The sequence below is a fragment of the Halichoerus grypus genome, chromosome 6 (assembly GCF_964656455.1).
Source record: "Halichoerus grypus chromosome 6, mHalGry1.hap1.1, whole genome shotgun sequence".
Lineage (NCBI taxonomy): Eukaryota > Metazoa > Chordata > Mammalia > Carnivora > Phocidae > Halichoerus > Halichoerus grypus.
Window position 1 is genome coordinate 67,082,411 of NC_135717.1, and position 19,419 is coordinate 67,101,829.

Consider the following 19,419-nt stretch of genomic DNA (forward strand, 5'->3'; position numbering starts at 1 on the left):
ATTATTTACAAATCATGACCACCAGGGAACACTCCTAATTCCTACTACCTTTACTGACATGTAGAAATATTAACAATAACTTTCATTTTTAAACAGATGGATAAAGAGATCTTCCTTTATTGTTCTCTATCTGTAATAAAGACAATGTAACTTATGCAACCACTAGAGTTAACTTAAAAAACAAAACAAAGAAAAAAAGACATTATCAATTATTTATGAAAAACCATAAGATCACAATACACAAATCCAATGAGTTGTGAGCACTTATTCCTATGCCCACAGCGAGCACTCAAGGGAAAACAAACTGGGCAAGACGGAGCCTGGGAGAGAAAGTGTTCCAGCCTCCTTTAACAGCAATCTTTCTTGAACACTTGCTACACTTCTAGGCAATGTGGAATATACAGGGATGAACCACACACAGATCCCGCCCAAAAGAACAGTACTCAATAAACAACTATACCCATCATTACCGTAGGTGCCAAAAATACGTTATACAGATGCTTACAACCAAATGGGAGTATTAGATCCATGTAAACACTCCCAGAGGACTTCTCTAGAGTCAGCATATGAAAAAAGTAAAGCAGACCTCAGACTTGGCTGTGGGTTACATACACCTTAGACCCTAATACATGCTCTCCCTAAGATGCACTGAGCTAAGGATTCTGTATTGGATAGTGGGCCTATTAAGATGTTTCTGTCTTATGCATTTAAGACAAAGAGAATCGTGTGTATATATATGCTTTAACATAATAAATTATAAGAGTAGACAGAGCACAGACCAGAAGATATTTACAGTGCATATAAACAAAGATCCAGTAGCAGAATACATACAGCAATTCCAACAAATCAACCAGAAAGACAAATGACCAAGGAATAAAAAACAGGCAAAGGATGTAAAAAGGCATAAAAAGGAAAATGGAGCAGCCCATAAACATACGTTCAACCTCTAATATTCAAATAAATATAAACTAAAAGAAGGAGAGAACATTTCAAATTGGTCCTGTTGGCAACACTTAAAATCTAACAATTTCAAGTGTTGACATGGGTGTTGAAGCAACTGGAACTCTAATCCTATTGGTGGGAATGTACTATGGTACAATCTTAGAGGAGCAATGGGGCAACATCTGAAGTGTGAGATGTGCATCTCTGTGGTCCAGCAACCCCATTCTCTGGTGTCATACCTACAGAAGCGGCCCCAGACATGTATAAGGGAAATCTACACATAGGCTGCTTACTGCTTTGCTTGTAACAGTGACATGGAGAGAAAGGTGGTTTCCAGAAGAAGGAATCTTATACCCACAGGACACCTTTCAATGTAAATATCTATCTCCAGGAGAAGAAGTAATTTGTGACCTAGTCCTAAAACACCATATAACAACGAAAGTGAATGGATCAAAACTAATTTTATCACCATAAATAGATCTCAAAATATATAACAAAATGTTAAGTAAAAAGTTGCAGGGCGCCTGGGTGGCTCAATCGTTAAGCATCTGCCTTCAGCTCAGGTCATGATCGCAGGGTCCTGGGATCGAGCCCCGCGTCGGGCTCCCTGCTCGGTGGGAAGCCTGCTTCTCCCTCTCCCACTCCCCCTGCTTGTGTTCCCTCTCTCACTGTGTCTCTCTCTGTCAAATAAATAAATAAAATCTTAAAAAAAAAGTTGCAGAAAGATGAATGTGTTAAGTATGAATTGAATTATAAACAGCTTTTAGACATACAAAATAATACCTATTTTTTTTAGGAATACAAACTCCAGACAACTTACGGCTGGTGAGAGAAAGGGGTGTGAATAAGAAGGGATACTCAGGCTTCAAATGAATCTAATATTCATTCTTACGTTGTATGGTGAATATGCGGGTGTTCAACATCTGTTATCTGCCTTTTTCATGCCCCAAATATTCCGTAACATTTTTTTAAATGAGGGAAAAGTTAGAAGACACTTTTAGGCAACTCAAGAATTTTTTCAAGAATTTCAAATCATAGGCTGTTAATTTTCACTATAATGTTACAGAGCACAGGGGAATAAAAAAGACAAGAACAGAAGTTTATTAAGGCAAAAAAATATCATCCTGAAAGAAAAAAGAAAAACAGAAATGTAGCCCAAGAGATACTGAAAAAAACAGTGCCAATCGAGGGACAGAGCGCTGCACACAGCTCACCAAAAGAAAGAAAAATTGAGGATGCTGCTGATGACAGTAATACCAATGATGTGCCAGATGGTTTAAACCATGTTTCTTATATTAATTCATTTGCTCCTAATAACAAGCATGCAAGGTAAGTACTACTATTATCACCAGTTCATATCTAAGGAACAGGAGGCGCCGTGAGGTAAAATAATGAGGTATTATTATCTTACTGTTGGCCCGATATTCTTGGCACAGCCAGAATCTGAATCCAAGCAATGTGGCTCCACAGTCCCAGCCCCGAACTGCTACCATACATGTGTGCTCACAAGAAGGGAGAGCCTGGGCGCCTGGACACACGGAATACTCCTCAATATATGCAACGGTCCATCATGAAGGCACTCCAAGAGAGGTGACCAGACAAACACAATGAGAACGAAATGACCACAAGAATGAAAGAAAAAGGGACAAAAGAAAAAAGAGGCAGCAAAAGGTCCCAACTTGATCTGGATGAAGAATAAAAAGTGTCCTGGAGGTCACAGGATTCCTTCCTCTAGAAATTACCTTTAGCTCCTTTAGCCACATACTGGACTCGCTCTTTATTCATTCACTGATTATTAGCTGAGCGCCTAACATACCAAACTAAACTTCAGGGAATAGTACCCAGTCCCTCCCCCCACCCAAATCAAATGGAGTTGACGCCAAAAGTTTACTTATAATTCTATTCTAGATTTTGGGACACATATTTCTGAAATACTGTTTAAAATGGTGGTTAGGTCTCCAAGCCAGCCCATAAAAGCATGTTTAAATCTATCCTCTGAGGGGCGCCTGGGTGGTTCAGTCAGTTAAGCATCTGCCTTCGGCTCAGGTCATGATCCCAAGGTCCTGGGATCCAGTCCCACATCAGGCTCCCTGCTCAGCGGGAAGTCTGCTTCTCCCTTTCCCCCACCCCTCCGCCCTCTTGTGCTCTCTCTCTCTCTCTCTCACTAATAGATAAGTAAATAAAATCTTTAAAAAAATTTTTTAAAAAAAGTCTATCCTGTGAAATTCTACCTGAACCTTGAGTTTTCTTTCAACAGAGTGTTCCTATACCATTTCTATACAACTCAGAGACCTGTGGACCTAGTCTCCGGACGACCTGCCACATCCCATTCCATCACGTCCCTGAGGAAGAGGCCACTCCCTTTTTCCATCTGGGTCTACAACGAATTGTGGTAAATGTACTTTGGAGAACCAATTCAGAATGTCGGGACCACACTCATGGCCCAAACACCTTCTGGGCAACAGGACATGAAGTACCACCTGTCCTGGCATTAAAGCAAGGGTTCCAAATACTGCATAGTCCAGAGATTGAGGTGATAGAGAGAGATAAGGCAGGGTACTGCTAATGCAAACACACAGCTCATCAAGCCAGTCACTTCCCAACAGTCACCTGTAGGATGATTTGGAAAAACCTAATAAAGTGGGAGATGCACATCTCTGTGGCCCAGCAAACCCACTGTTAGGTAGCAGAGCTAAAGAAGCTGGATATTTCTCTACTAGAATTCCTAGTCTCTGGAACTGGAGAATAATGAGAAGCACCTCCACAAGGAAAAGGAGAAAGTTACTGCCTTCCTGACTCTACCCATTCTAGTGAATGAACTGTTCGTAGGTGTTCCGAGGTAGGAAACTCCCCATTTCTGTAGAGGAAATAGACTCCCTGCTATTAAATTAGGAATAAACACAAATTTAAGATGACTGTTCTGAAACTAAGCATATTTGAATAATCATTTAAATCTCGCAATAACTTTCAGAAGGCACTGATCCATTACGCTGAACACAGACGACAGCGGCAGGACACAGCCCCATCGAGCAATCATTCCAGGACATCTTGAAGAAGAGAAACTGAGTACTTCCCATTACAACCCAGCTCCCAGTCATTCATCCCCAGTACCACTCAAATCTCTGAGAGGGGCTACATATGGCCTCTGTTTTGAGAGTATGAATTACAAAGGCAACAACTTACTCAGGGTCTCAGGAATTCCTATCTTCAGCAGACTTTACATGTTTCTGTGCCTGAAAAAATGTAAACTATAACGTAAGAAATAACTTTGTCTGGCTCCTCCAACAGAGCGGGCTGAACAATTACCTTTGATTGGCCAAGGAGCATTACCAGCTGCTGATACCCAGGTCTCCACCGTGTCAGACCAGCTGGCCATGGATCATTCGCAATGTCTGGCTGTGGTCTCCTTTTCCTCCCACCCAAGGCAAACAGTACTGCAGAGGCAAGTAACACAACCTCCCCAACGGGTTTCTCTCTCAACCTAATGCCACCTCTCCCCTCTCAAACAGCACAATTTGTTTCTAACGAGCCCTGTCCCCTCAAGTATCTTATAAAACAGTCTTTCAGCCTTGAATCTGATTTACTACTATGTAAATATCACCTTCCCCCTCCCCGCCCCCACTTCGATGCTTTTCGTTGCTTCTGGATTCAAAGAAAAGAGGAACCTAAAGGGCCGGCACAGAAAATAAGTTTATAAGACTGCTACTCAAAACAGGGTCGCTCTTTTTTTATAGCTTCACCGTATCAATAATCCTGGAAATATCTCCTTTCCGAGCAAGTCTCATGGTGCTAATTATTAAGAAAATTGGAATTACTTAAAGAATAAGATCACACATTACCTTTTTTCATTTTCTAGAGTTTCCAGGTTGGAGATATAAAATTTTTTAAGTATATTCTCGTTCACAGGTTGCCTCCTGAGCATCTGTTCAAGACTTATTTTTAGACTCGGACTAAGATGACTTTCACTTTTAAAATTCCACCTAAATCACAAATATTAAAAATCATACAAATTCACATTAATATGGAGATTTAAAATAAACCCCCACTAATTTATCCACCATACCTTCCTTCCACTGGTCAACTACTCTGTCCACGACTTCGTGTGTTTCATTAAAAACAAAATTTCAGGACATCTTTAAAAAGAGAAACTGAATATTCCCAATTACAAGTATAATTTGGTAGGGAGCTGGTACTCAAATACATGAAGAACTCTTTAAAAATCAGTAATAAAATAACAACCAAATTAAAAAGTGGACAAAGGCAGACTTTTGGTTTCAGCTCAGATAATTAAGGAGAATGAAAGTCACAGAGCAAACGGCCACTCGGAAATCTGAAAGAACAGGGGAAGAGAGGGATTCGCGGCCAAGGTCAGCTTAGCAGGAGATTCGCGGCCAAGGTCAGCTTAGCAGAAGCTGCTGGAGCCAGAAGCTTGTATGAAAACTTCAATGGTAACTCTGATGAATTGATGGTGGCAGAATGTGGACTAGTTCGAGAGTTAAAAACTCCTGAGCCCCAGTCCTAGGGGAGGCCCCAGCGCTTTTCCTCCCACCAAATTCTCATGGTGAAGATGGGAGAAAAATCCCCTAGTGTTTCAAATAGAAGAACAGAGAAACAACCATTTTGAAATACACAGGCCAAGAGCTTTTTCCAAAACAGAGGCCTGCCCTCTAAGAGAGGCTGCTTTAAATAGGGCCCTGTTTGACCTGGGGAAAAACTAGTGAGGTTAACTCCTGCCTCTGCTAGCCTTCCTGTCCCAACTAAGGGAAGAAAGGAAAAACAAGAGGCTAAGAAATGCTTCTGAAGATCATCAGAGCCCAGGGACTCAGGCCCACTAAATAACGGACACTTAATCATCAAGATCACAGAACAACTCACCACCAACAGGGCTCCAGTGAAATAACCTTGGTCGTGACTGAGAGCTGCATGTCACAGACTCCGAGAGCATTCCTAAGGAAAGCCAGAGAAGGAGGCAGGGGAGGGGAGACACATGAAGGGTTCCGAAGCCTCTGACCCTGACAGCTACAGCAAACACTCAACACAGCCCAGCTCCTAGCCAGATTAACATAAAAACTCACACTGAAAGTCTAATTGCATCAGTTCCTATTACCCAATACCTATGTCCAGCTTTCAACAACAACAAAAAAATTTTAAGACTTGATAAGAGAGAAACACAGTCTGAAAAGATAAAGCAACCATCAAAACCAGACTCGGTTAGGACATAGATTTATGGAACCAGGAAATAGGGAGAGTAAAATAAGTATGATTAATATTCTAATGGCTCTAATGGAAAAAGTGGACATGTGAGAACCAGTGGATCATGTAAGCAGGGAGATGGAAACTCAGAGAATGGAAGTGAAATGCTGGAAATCAAGAACACTATAACAAGAATGAAGAATGCCTTTGATGTGCTCATCAGTGGACTGGACATGGCCAAGGAAAAAATCAGTAAGACTGAAAATATGCTCATGGAAATTCCCAAAACTGAAATGCAAAAAGGAACAAAATATCCAAGAACTGTGGAACAATAATACAAAGGTGTAACAAACACATAATGGAAACACCAGATGAACAAAGAGAGAAAGGAAAAGAAATATTCAAAGTAATAACTGCTGAGAATTCTCCAATATTAATGATAAAATCCCAGACCACAGATCCAGGAAGCTCAGAAAACACCAAACCAAATAAATGCCAAAAAGACCTACACCTTGCATTAATAGTCAAACAGTATAAACCAAAGATAAAGATACTGAAAAAAGCCAGAAGGGGGGAAAAAAAACACCTTACCTACAGAGAACAAGGATAAGAAGACGCCTCATCAGAAATCACGCAGGCAAGAAGACAGTGGTTGGGGAGGGGGGGGAACGTGTTAAAAGAAAAACCCAACACCTTAGAATTCTGTATCTAGTGAAATTGTACTTCAAAAGTGAAAAAGAAATAAAAACAGAACAGTCAAACATAAATTCAAGGAATTTGCTGCCCAGCAGACCTGTCTTGTAACAAGTATGAAAAGAAGATCTTCAGGGAGAAGGAAAATGATATAGGTCAGGCACCCAAGAAGGAATAAACAAACATAAAATAAAACTGCAGTGCCTGGGTGGTTCAGTAGATTAAGCCTCCAACTCTTCATTTCAGCTCAGGTCATGATCTCAGGGTCCTGGAATCCAGCCCTCCACACTCAGCTGTGAGTCTGCTTGAAGATTCTCTCTCCCTCTCCCTTGGCCCCTTGCCACCATGCTCTCACTCTCTTTCTCTCTAAAATAAATAAATAAATAAATCTTTAAAAAAATAAATATAAAATTAAATCTCTTATTTTTCTTATTCTTAATTGATCAGGTAACTGTTCAAAATAATAAGAATAGCAACGTGTTGAGTTATTCAAGAATATGGGTAAATGAAATGAACTAAAGCAATGTTATAAAGGATGGGGAAAAAAGGAATTGAATATATTCTCTTATAATGCACCTGCACTACTTGTGAAAAGGTATAATGTTATTTGAAAGTGGACCTACATTAGTTATAAATGAATGTAGCAAACTCTAGGACAAGCACAGGAAAACCTTTGTAAAAAGGTATATGGATAGGGGCTCCTGGGTGGCTCAGTCGGTTAAGCATCTGCCTTTGGCTCAGGTCATGATCTCAGAGTCCTAGGATCGAGCCCCATGTCGAGCTTCCTGCCCCTCCCTCTGCTCCTGCTCTCTCCCTCTCTCTCTCTCTCTAATAAATAAATAAAATCCTTTTTTAAAAGTATATGCATATGCTAAGAAAGAATAAATGTTATAATATAAAATGTTCAACTAAAAGCAGAGAAGAAAGAGAAAGAAAGGGTGATAAAAATATAAAAAGAACAAGTGTAAAAACGGAAATCAGTTGCAAACATGGTGAATATTAACCCATCTGCATCAGCAATTACTTTAAATGTGGATGGTCTAAATATGCCAATTAAAACAAGAGACTGTGAGAGTAGATAAAAAGAAGATCCAACTATATGTTGTCTACAAGAAATCCACTTTAAATATAAACACACACAGGTAGATGAAAAGTAAAGGAAGGGAGGAAAACCATGCTTACATTTACCAAAAGAAAGCTAAAGAACGCCTACCAATTTCAGACAAAGCAGATGGCAGAACAAGGAAAATTAGCAGGGATAAAAGACGGTATTATTTAATGAAAAAGGGGTCAATTCTCTGAGAACACATAACAATCCTTAATGTGTACATATGTACCTAACAAGAGAGTGTCAAACTACGTGAGGAAAACTGATAAAACTGCAAGGAGAAATGTATAAACACACTATCCTTCTTGGAAACTTCAATACTCTTCTACACAGTAATTGACAGATCCACCAGGCAGAAAATCAGTGAGGATATAGTTGAACAAAACAGCACCAACCAACTGGATCTAACACTTCATCTAACAATAGCAGTATATACAGTCTTCCCAAACTCACACAGAACTAGACAGACCACATCCTGGGCCATAAAACACACCTTAACAATTGAAAAAATGGAATTCATACACCGTTAGCTTAGACCACATGGAGTTAAGTAACAGAAATACAGCAGGAAAATATGTATTTGGAAATTAAATAACAAATGAATTAAAGATGAGGTACCAAGAGAAATATTTATATATTTTCAACTAAATGAAAACACAACTTATCAAAATTTGTGGGATGCTGCAAAGGAGTGGTTAGAGGAAAATTCCAGCACTGAAGGCATATGCAAAATAGAGAGAGAGAGAGAGAGAGAGAAAGAACTAAAATCAGTAACTTAAGCTTCCACCTTAGGAATCTAGAGCAAGAAGAGCCAGAAGAAGAAAATAAAGAATAAAATAGAAATCAGTGGAACTGAAACAGGAAAACAGGAGAGCACCTGGGTGGCTCAGTCGATTAGGCATCCAACTCTTGGTTTCGGCTCAGGTCATGATCTCAGAGTTGTGGGATCGAGCCCCATGTCAGGTTCCACACTCCATGCAGTCTGCTTGAGATCCTCTCTCTTTTCCTCTCCAACTCCCCCTCCCTGCTTGTACTCTCGGAAGGAAGGAAGGAACGAAGGAAGGGAGGGAGGGAGGGAAAGAAGGGAAGAGAAGGGAAGAAGAAAAGAGGAAACAACTGAGAAAAAAACAACAAAACTAAAAGCTGGTTCTTTGAAAAGATTAATAAAATTGATAAACCTACAGCCAGGCTAGCCAAGAAAAAATGAGACACAAATTATTAATATCAGAAATGAAAGAGGACTCATCACTATGGATCCTATGGAAATTAAAAATAAAAGATAATGAACAATTCTAGACATGATATGCACCAATTCCTTGAAAGACACAAGTGACAAAAACTCTCATAAAAGGAGAAATAGGTGATCTAAATAGACCTACATCTAATAGAGAAATTAAATCAACAATTAGTAACCTTCCAAAACAGCAAGGACTGAGCCCCAATGGTTTCACTGGCAAATTTAAGGGAAAAAATTATACCAGTCCTCAAACTCTTCCAGAAAAAATAAAACAGAGGGTGCAACTTCCTAACTCATTCTATGAGGCCGGCCTTACCCTACTATCAAAACCAGATGAAGACATTACAAGAAAGGAAAATTACAGACTAGTATCTCTTATGAACAGAGATGCAAAAATTTTCAACAAAATACCAGCAAATCAAATCCAACAACATATAATATGAATTATATACCAAAACCAATGGTATTTTTTCCCCAAGAATGCAAAGGCTGGTTCAATATTCAAAAGTATTAATGTAATCCATCAATCCAACAGGATAAAAAAATATATCAACAGATAAAAAAAAAAAAAAAAACATTAAAAAAATCCAACACCCATTCATGATAAAAATTCTCAGCAAACAGGGAATAGAGAGGACTTCCTCAATTTGATAAAGTACATGTATAAAATACCTAGAGCTGACACCATCCTTAATGGTGAAAAACTAGATTCTTTCCCCCTAAGATACATAACAAGGCAAGGGTGTTCCCTCTTACCACTAATATTCAGTACTTACCTAAAAGTCCTAACTAATGCTCTAAGACAGGAAAAGGAAATAAAAGGTATACGGATTGGAAAGGAAGAAGTAAAGCTGCCTTTGTTCACAGACAACATGATTATCTATGTAGAAAATCCCAAAGAATCAACCAGAAAAACTCTGGGAACTACTAAGTGATTATAGCAAGGATTCAGGATACAAACTTAATGTACAAAACTGAATTACTTTTCTATATACCTGTGGTCTATGAGAGAGAGGTATATGCAAAACAACCGCCCAAGGCCAAAGACGCTGGAAGACTGAAGAAAAAGGCTGACAACTCCAGGGTGACAAGAAATGGTTTATTAAGGGGACTTATGGACAGAAGCGTGTCTTGGGAAGCTGAAAGACGAATAGATCTCCACGACCCCACCTCCAGTAAGACCTGCTTTTATGGCCCAAGAAGCTGGGGAATAAGTGCTGGGGGACCACCCAGGAGGAAATGTTTGAAAATCATAATCGTATCTCCAGAGCAGATGAAGGACATTCAAGGGTGTACTTTTTTTTTTTTAAAGATTTTATTTATTTATTTGACAGAGAGAGAGAGACAGCGAGAGAGGGAACACAAGCAGGGGGAGTGGGAGAGGGAGAAGCAGGCTCCCCGCCGAGCAGGGAGCCCGATGCGGGGCTCGATCCCAGAACCCTGGGATCATGACGTGAGCCGAAGGCAGACGCTTAACCGACTGAGCCAGCCAGGCGCCCCTCAAGGGTGTACTTAAGGGTTTGACTAGGCAAAAAGAAAGAATGGGGGAGGCAGCTGTCCTCCAGAAGGCATCAGGTCACAGAGAGCTGTCATCATGGTGGGTCTGTCCAAGATAGCACTGTTCATACCGCCACCAGTGAACAACTGGAATTTGAACTTAAAAACAAAGTACCATTTACACTAGTGCCAAAGACAAAACTTAGGTACAAATCTAACAAGATGTGTATAGAATCTAAATAAGTACAAAACTCTGACGAAAGAAATCAAAGATGATCTCAATAGAGAAAATCCATGTTTACAGACAAAAATACATAATATTGTTAAGATGTCAGTTCTTCTCAACTTGATTTATATATTCAACACAATCCCAATCAAAATCCTAGTAAGTTACCATGTATGTATGACAAACGGATTCTCAAGTTCATATGAATAAGCAAAAAACCCAGAATAGCTGACACAATACTGAGAAAAACAAAGTCAACGGACTGACACCAGCAAACTTCAAGCTTCCTATAAAGCTTCCTATAAAGTAATGAAGACACAGAAGTATTGGTGAAAGAACAGATAAACGGATCAATAGAACACAACAGAGCCCAGAATAAAACCCACACAATTACAATCAACTGGTCTTTCACAGAGGAGCAAAGACAGCTCAGTTAAGAAAGGCCAGTCTTGGGGCGCCTGGGTGGCTCAGTCGTTAAGTGTCTGCCTTTGGCTCAGGTCATGATCCCGGGGTCCTGGGATCAAGCCCCGCATTGGGCTCCCTGCTGGGTGGGAAGTCTGCTTCTCCCTCTCCCACTCCCCCTGCTTGTGTTCCCTCTCTCGCTGTCTCTCTCTGTCAAATAAATAAATAAAATCTTAAAAAAAAAAAAAAAAAAGGCCAGTCTTTTCAAACACTGATGCTGGAACAACTGGATATTCACATGCAAAAATCTGAATCTAGACACAGAAATTACCCGTTTTCACAAAAGTTAACTCAAAGTAGACCACAGAACTAAATATAAATACAAAACTGTACAACTCCTAGAAGATAAAGAGGAGAAAATCTAGGTGACATTGAGCATGGCAATGAGTTTTTCGATGCAACTCCAAAAGCCCAATGTATAAAAGAGAAATTGTTAAGTTGGATATTATTAAAATTAGAAACTTCTGCTCTGTGAAAGAAACTGTTAAGAGAATGAAGAGACAAGCCACAGACTGGAATAAAATATTTGCAGAACACATATCTGATAAAAGACTCATATCCAAAAAAGACAAAAAACTGTTAAAACTCAACAATAAGGGAAAAATGCAACTCAGTTAAAAAAAATGGGCAAAAAAATCTGAAAAGACACTTCTGTAAATCTAAGACTTTTCTAAAAAGTAGGCTATTATTTCAAAGGAATCCAATGTGCAAAAAACGGGCAAAGAAGCCAAATAGACATTTCTGCAAAGATGATACACAAATAGCCAATAAGCACACGAAAAGATGTTTAACTTCATCAATCATCAGGGAAATGCAAATCACAGCAACAAGGAGGTATCATGTCATACATTCTAGAAAGGGGAGAATAAAAAAACTCAGATAAAAACAAGTGTTGGCAGGACACCTCGGTGGCTCAGTTGGTTAAGCAGCCGACTCTTGATTTTGACTTCGGTCATGATCTCGGGGTCGTGAGATCGAGCCCCAAGTCGGGTTCTGTGCTCTCGAGGAATCTGCTTGAGATTCCCTCTCTCCCTCTCCCCACCATCACCCAACCCCTGCTTGTGTGCACTGTCTCTCTCAAATAAATAAATAAATTCTTTAAAAAAAAAAAAAAAAAAGTGTTGGCAAGGATGCAGAAACCAGAAGCCTCACACACTGCTGGTGGGAATATAAAATAGTGGAGCCACCTTAGGAAACTGTGTTACCACTTGGCCCACAATCCCACTCCTAGGCATGTACCCCCCACCCCGGACTGAAAACATGTCCACATAAAAACCTGTATGTGAATGTTCTAAGTAGCATTATTCATAATAGGCAATAGGTGGAAACAATCCAAATGTCCAACACTGGATAAAGAGAGACACAAGACTGGTATATCCATAAATACTACTGGGCCATAAAAAGGTATGAAGTATTGATACATATTATCATGTGGATTTGCTAAGTGACAGAAGCCAGTCACAAACAAATCCACATATTATATGATCCCATTTCCATGAATTGTCCAGAATGAGTAAATACAGAGAGACAGAAAGTAGATTAGTGGTTGCTTAGGGCCGGAGTGAGGAAGGGTAGGAGGATGCAGGGATTAGGGAATGACAGCTACATGATAGAGGGGTTTTTTGGGAGGTGATGAAATTATTCTAGAATTGATTGTGGTGACGGTTGCACCACTTTGTGAATACACTTAAAACCATTGCGTGTATACTTTAAATGGGTAAACTGTCTGACACAGATCTCAATAAAGCTGCTACAAAAAGCGTTACTATCTCAATATTGACGACACCCCAATTAGAGTTGCCAGATTTCGCAAATAGAAATATAAATACAGCATGGTTCATACTTAAACTAAAAAAAAAAAAAAAAAAAGACTGTTTATCTTAAATCCAAATTAAACTGGATGTCCTGTATTTTATCTGGCAACCTGACTCCCAAATCTATTATCTCCAACCTAGAGCATAATTATCCTCAAATCAAGATCCAGGTATCCAACTACATAGTAGAAAGTTCTACTTAGTTATCTCCCAAATAGCAAACAAACATACAACTACAATCACCTTTCTTCCGAGGAGATATTCAAAATACGGAAGAAGTGGTACCTCAGGGCTTGTACGGGTCTCCCGGAGCCCTCTCCCAGCCCCTGATGGCCTGGCACCAACCATCTGGTGGTTGGATTAGCGGGTGGGGCATCTAGGAGTGGAGGTTTAACAAACAAGAGGGAGGAGTTTCAATATGTTAACAAACACCACGCCTGCTGGTGAGGACAGGCTGAGCATCCTCCTCCCTTTCTCAAAACCAAAATCACCTTCCCTCTCCCCCCACTTTGTCACCATCATCTTTGACCTGGAAATCTCATGTCCCATCCCATCTCCATAGCAACTACAACTTCTAAAAAAAAAAAAGTCTGATATCTTCATTCCCCTGCTTTAAACCTTCCACAATGCAGTAGCTCCTACTGTGTTCGAATAAAGTCAAAGCCATTCAAGAATAGGTCTTGGCCTGGAGCCCCTGGGTGGCACAGTCGGTTAAGTGCTCGACTCTTGATTTTGGCTTAGGTCCTGACCTCAGGGTTGCGAGACTGGGCCCTATGTAGGGCTCCACGCTCAGCGGGGAGTCTGTTAAAGTTTCTCTCCCCCTCTCCCTCTGCCCCTCTCCGCACCTGCTCATGCTCTCGCAGGCTCTCTCTCCCTCACTTGCTCTAAAATAAATAAATCTTAAAAAAAAAAAAAAAAAAAGGACTAGGTCTCAGCTTACCTTCTTTTGCCACACTTTGCACCTGCTCCCCACGCCCTTCCTTACTTCAGGTACCAGCCAAGAGAACCTGTCAGGCTCCATCCTAAAGGCACAATGCCCACTCTCGCCTCCAGGTGCTCGTGTAGGTTATCCCTTCTGCCTAGCTCCCCACCCCCCACAAATTCTCATCTGAGCAATACCTATTCGATAGGCAGATTTCAGCTTAAAATACCAAATCCCCTATGAGCTCCTGAGGTCTGCGCTGAGTCAGGCACCTTGTGCTCTTACACAAAGCTCTACACATGACCTCTCATAGAATATTGCAACTGCCCATCCCCTCATCTATAACCCCTCTGGGAGACTGCAGACTGCAAGCTAGGGGCTGCTCAACGAGAAACCGTGGCCCTCGGGGGCCTATCCAGTATCTGGCATATAGTAAGAACTCAACAAAGACAACATGATTAAAACAATCACTAAAACTTAAAATTAGGTAAGGGGAGCCTGGGTGGCTCAGTTGGTTAAGCATCCAACTCTTAGCTCAGGTCTTGATCTCAGGGTACCAGGTTTAAGCCCCATACTGGGCTCCATGCTGGGTCCGGAACCAACTTTAAAAAAAAAAAAAAAAAAAAAAATTAAAATTGTGTAACTAAATGGGATAAGGGTCTGCCTGAGCATTACCATGACTCCTTTAAGATTGAAATCACAGAAATACAGTGATTAAACCACTTCAAGGGAACTTTCTTGAAAATAATCAACTTGTGTTTTGTTGAAATACTTCAGAATCCCCAAAACCAGGATAAAATTCAGGCTGCTATCTTTTTTTCTGCTGCCCGTACACATACATGCAACAATTCAAAAGGGTAAAGAAAATATATGCAACTATTGAAAAGGTACTAAAATCTTGATATTCTTATCCTAGTAATCTAATGCAATTGTGATATACGAACAAAAATTTCTTGAGGAAACAGAAGTACCAACCTTATTTAAAATAAATAAGAATGTCTTTATGCCCTATCTTCTTCTCAAATAAACCAGATGACAAAAATACATACAACACAAGTAAATAAAAAAATTTAAAGTCAAGAAATCTCAACAGAAAAAAAGCACCAGAGTAGAAGATAAATTTAGAAATGAGGCTGGGACACAAACTATATGCTTCACGGTTCTGCATTTTTGCAAATGAGGGATCCAAAATGTGGCTCTCTGTTTATTGGTGATCACATTGACTGCGTCACGTGAATACCAATAGCCTTGTTTTGCCACACCTTATAGATGACATTTCTCACATCTTCTATCTGTACCATCTTTCTTCGGATACTTCTAAAATCTCATGCTCACGGGTTTTTTAGGCGGCGGGGTTTAGACTTTTTTATTTATTCATTTGACAGATACAGCACAAGCAGGGGGGAGGGGCAGAGGAGAGTGAGAAGCAGACCCCTTGCTAAGCAGGGAGCCTGACGCAGGGCTCGATCCCAGGACCTTGGGATCACGACCTGAGCCGAAGGCAGATGCTTAACTGACTGAGCCACCCAGGTGCCCCTCATGCTCATAGTTTTAATTATTCAACTCTTCAATTTAGATGTTTTTCTTTTAAAAAAATATCCACAGCAAACACTCTCTAGGATCATATTTCCTTTCCAGTGACAAGCTCATAACTGCTGTCTTCCTGCCAGGGTGTGGCTCATGATCCTAAGGCGGCAATGCCATACCTGTCACAGAAAGTAATGCCAAACTGCTTCTTCTTAAGTATATTTTACATCAGACCAGAAAGTTACATGTATTTAAAACTGTGATGGGGCGCCTGGGTAGCTCAGTGGGTTGAGCATCCGACTCTTGGTTCCGGCTCAGGTCATGATCTCAGGGTCCTGAGACCGAGCCCTGCTTCAGGCTCCGCGCTCAGCGGGGAGTCTGCTTGAGATTCTCTCTCTCCCTCTGCCCATCCCCCTGCTCGTGCTTGCTCTCTCTCTTAAATAAATCTTAAAAAAAAAAACAAACATGATTTGACGACCACTTTTTTTTTTTTTTTACATAAAGTAAGGTGACTACTGCGAAAATCTTGTGCTAGAATAAAATCAAGTTTTGCCTTCAGCCATCTTTCAATCACACACCAACAGCTTCGACTAGGCAAAAGAGCCTAACATCAAAGCACATTTTGATTCACTCTAAAACACATCTTTTCCAATTCCTTCTGCTCTACTGAGATTTATGTACAAAAGCTGGAGGCTGCTAGCCTCCAACCTTCAATAGAGGCACTTGGAATACAGTGAAGCGGACTGTTCAGCTGCTTAAAGTGGATCCCATGAGCCTGCCTCCTGGAGGCATTTGCGGCTTTACATACTTGAAAATGAATAGAATGGGTCAAAGGACACACTTGAGGTCTGCGTGTGATAGAAGCTGGGAGTTGGGGGTGGGGGAGACGAGTAAGAAACAGAGAATGGACTAGAGGGACACAGTAAACCCTACTTTAAAGGTCTGACAGCAATTACTGAAAGATACTTGCACCAGTACACATGCTACCATGCTATTTAAATAGTGGCAACATCAATTTATTTATTCACTATTTTTCTAAAACCATATACCAGTAACTGTATGCTTCCTAACCACTCACTATTCACATTTACTTTGAAAAACCACCTGTGCTTAAAACTCAAGAGCTAGCGTAACTAAGACTTTTTCTAAAACATTAGGGTTCTTTTAACAGAAATAACAACCATCTCTGTCATTACTTTTTGGCCCTTCACAAGCTATGATAACTAATATTTTCAATGCTTAACGCCTGCTTTTATTTGCCTAACCTATGTAGCTATCAAAGAACTGAGATCATCACTATTTTATTTGAAACTCACAAACAACCTTGTCAACAGATAATATAATTTCCATTTTATAGGAAGGAAACAGACAGTAGCCACATCACAAATAAATACACACATGTGTGCATTGTTTTAGGCGTGTTTATTTAATGATTAAGGGGGTGACGATGTCATTTGAAATACATTTCATTCCTTCTAGATCAAATCCATCGGAACAAATCCAGAGCTATCCAACTTCCATACATTCAACACAAGAATGTGTTCATGATTGCCTCAGTAAATCCTGAACTTCATCAATTATAATCTCAAGCCTTTTTTTTTTTTTTTTTAGATTTTATTCATTTATTCATCAGAGAGAGCGTGCATAAGCAGGGGAAGTGGCAGGCAGAGGGAGAAGCAGGCTCCCCGCTGAGCAAGGAGCCTGACACGGGACTCCATCCAGGACCCTGGGATCATAACCTGAGCCGAAGGCAGACGTTTAACGGACTGAGCCACCCGGGTGTCCCTCTCAAGACATTTCTAACACATCCCAAGAGAGCAACTAAACGACCAAAAATTTTTCAGAACACAAAGATACCTTGGCAATTATATAAAAACTAAAGGACTCTATATAAAAACTAAAGGACTCTAGTCTTTACGGGTATTGCTAGGAAAATTACACATCTCAACATTTTCATTTCTTGAGAGTTGCCACCGCTCGAGGCATGCAAATTTCAGCAAATTTGACAAGAAAAAAAAAGTCATAAAAATTCTTCTATCCTGTGAAGCAACAGCAACCCAGAAGTGGCTCATTTTCAAATACTATCCATCAGTAATAGCCTTCTGTCACAACAGACAACCGTAACAAATTTAGCTGCCTTCAGTGTTGGTCCAGATTGAGCTAAGGCACCAGAGATGTCCATCTCCTACAGATTCAAGTAAGGCTCACCATTTTTTTCAGCTTGAGTTAAATGAAAGAAAATGCAATTCATATTTCCAGAAGCAAAAGTGGCATATTTTCCAGTAAGCTTCTTGTTCTCATTTTACTATTTTAAGAGTTCTGATCACTCCCAGCATTGCTGTGTGGCAAGATCTCATTTCTGGTGGCTGATCATTTCCATGGCACGATGCTTTACCAAAACCGTCTCCAGAAGCTGTTTTGATTCGTATTTAGCTTCAGCGTATTTATACACAAAATACCATTTCAATGGCGTCGTGCCAAAAAAGAAATAGCTTGCTCAGATTTCAGTTGACTTTGTTAAAGGAAATTATTTTAAATTAATGTGGCTATTGAACTGCTGCCATTCTTAACCTCAGAAAATATATTCCTTCTAATTTTTGCTGTGAACGTTTATTTATTTAAGTTAAATTCCAGCTCATGAATGTTGACCATAAGGAGTCTAAACCTTCCTGCTACTATTTCATATTCTTCTTCTAAACAAGGGCAGGCACATACTGGCCACATTAGTATGCAGAGCCAGATCACCACCATTAAGTGAAATCATCTATGTATTTTTGGTAGAATCTTTAACAACTTCCACGCCCGTCAGGGAAATGGAACAAGGCTGTTTTGTTTTCAGACAGCAACAATTTGATCTCTGGTTTACTAGATGGCGCTCAAAATATTTTTCCATATGTTTTTCCGCAAAGAGAATCTGACATCAGCGTGGTTTACCTTTACCAGTGAATGCAGGCTTTTTTCACCAAACATATCCCAGAGGAAGGTCAGGTCTTCCTGGCTATCCACATGTGGCTGCAGCTGGGCTGGCAAAGCAGTCAACAGCTCATACAGACCTATAAAATGAAAATAAAACACAAAGCGTAATCTTAGAGTGATCTCATTAATTTCGCGTAAGGTGTGTGTAAATGACAGCTGCAACATGTCGTTTATACTGGATCTGTTTTCTGGGCCATCAAGCAAAACCCTTCTCCCAAGAAGCCAACAAACCTTTTTGATTTTTAAATCCCAACTAAGTATGTATTAACAGGCTAGTTTTTACCTTTCGGTTGTCAACATTCTACAGGCGTCCAAGTTTACATAACCTGAGACAGAAAATGTGTACAAGCTTTCAGAGAAAGAAGAAAACGCATACATTCCTTTCCTTAATCGTTATTACATTTCCCTCGATGTTCGCCAAAGAGTGAAATGAGTCATGAATAGGAAAAACTTCCTTAGAAGAGCAGAAAATTGATAGAGTGGTCCATTAAAAAAGGTTTTGTGGTTTCCAAATAGTTCCTAATATATAGCTTCAAAAACACTTGCATTATCTAACATCCAAAATCAAGTTCTAAAAAGTAAGACGGATTAAACCATCCTTGGTGTTGCTTCACTGTAGTCGCCTGGTTTTAAAACAACAACAACAAGCTACACAGAACTGAGTTTCAACTGGACTCTACTCTGGGCGTATGTGATACTCTCTGAAAGAGTTAAGGACTCGGAGCCCTCCTCACTAGAAGCTTCCCTGGGGTAGACAGTAGCGCCATGTTCCACAGCAGCCGACTGCAGAAACCATCCATCTCCTTCAGGAGCCGTCAGACT

General features: G+C 40.2%; 1 protein-coding gene across 3 annotated transcripts in view; it reads right to left on the minus strand.

The window, feature by feature from the left end:
- MPP7 (MAGUK p55 scaffold protein 7) overlaps positions 1–19,419 on the minus strand; it is a 299,029-nt gene that overhangs the window by 160,324 nt on the left and 119,286 nt on the right. For 2 of the 3 annotated variants that reach the window (XM_078075306.1, XM_078075304.1), the window contains exon 3: positions 18,556–18,674. In XM_078075306.1, coding sequence (XP_077931432.1) covers positions 18,556–18,674 — 119 coding nt within the window. The remainder of the gene's footprint in view (positions 1–18,555; positions 18,675–19,419) is intronic. The other variant, XM_078075305.1, reaches the window with a different exon arrangement.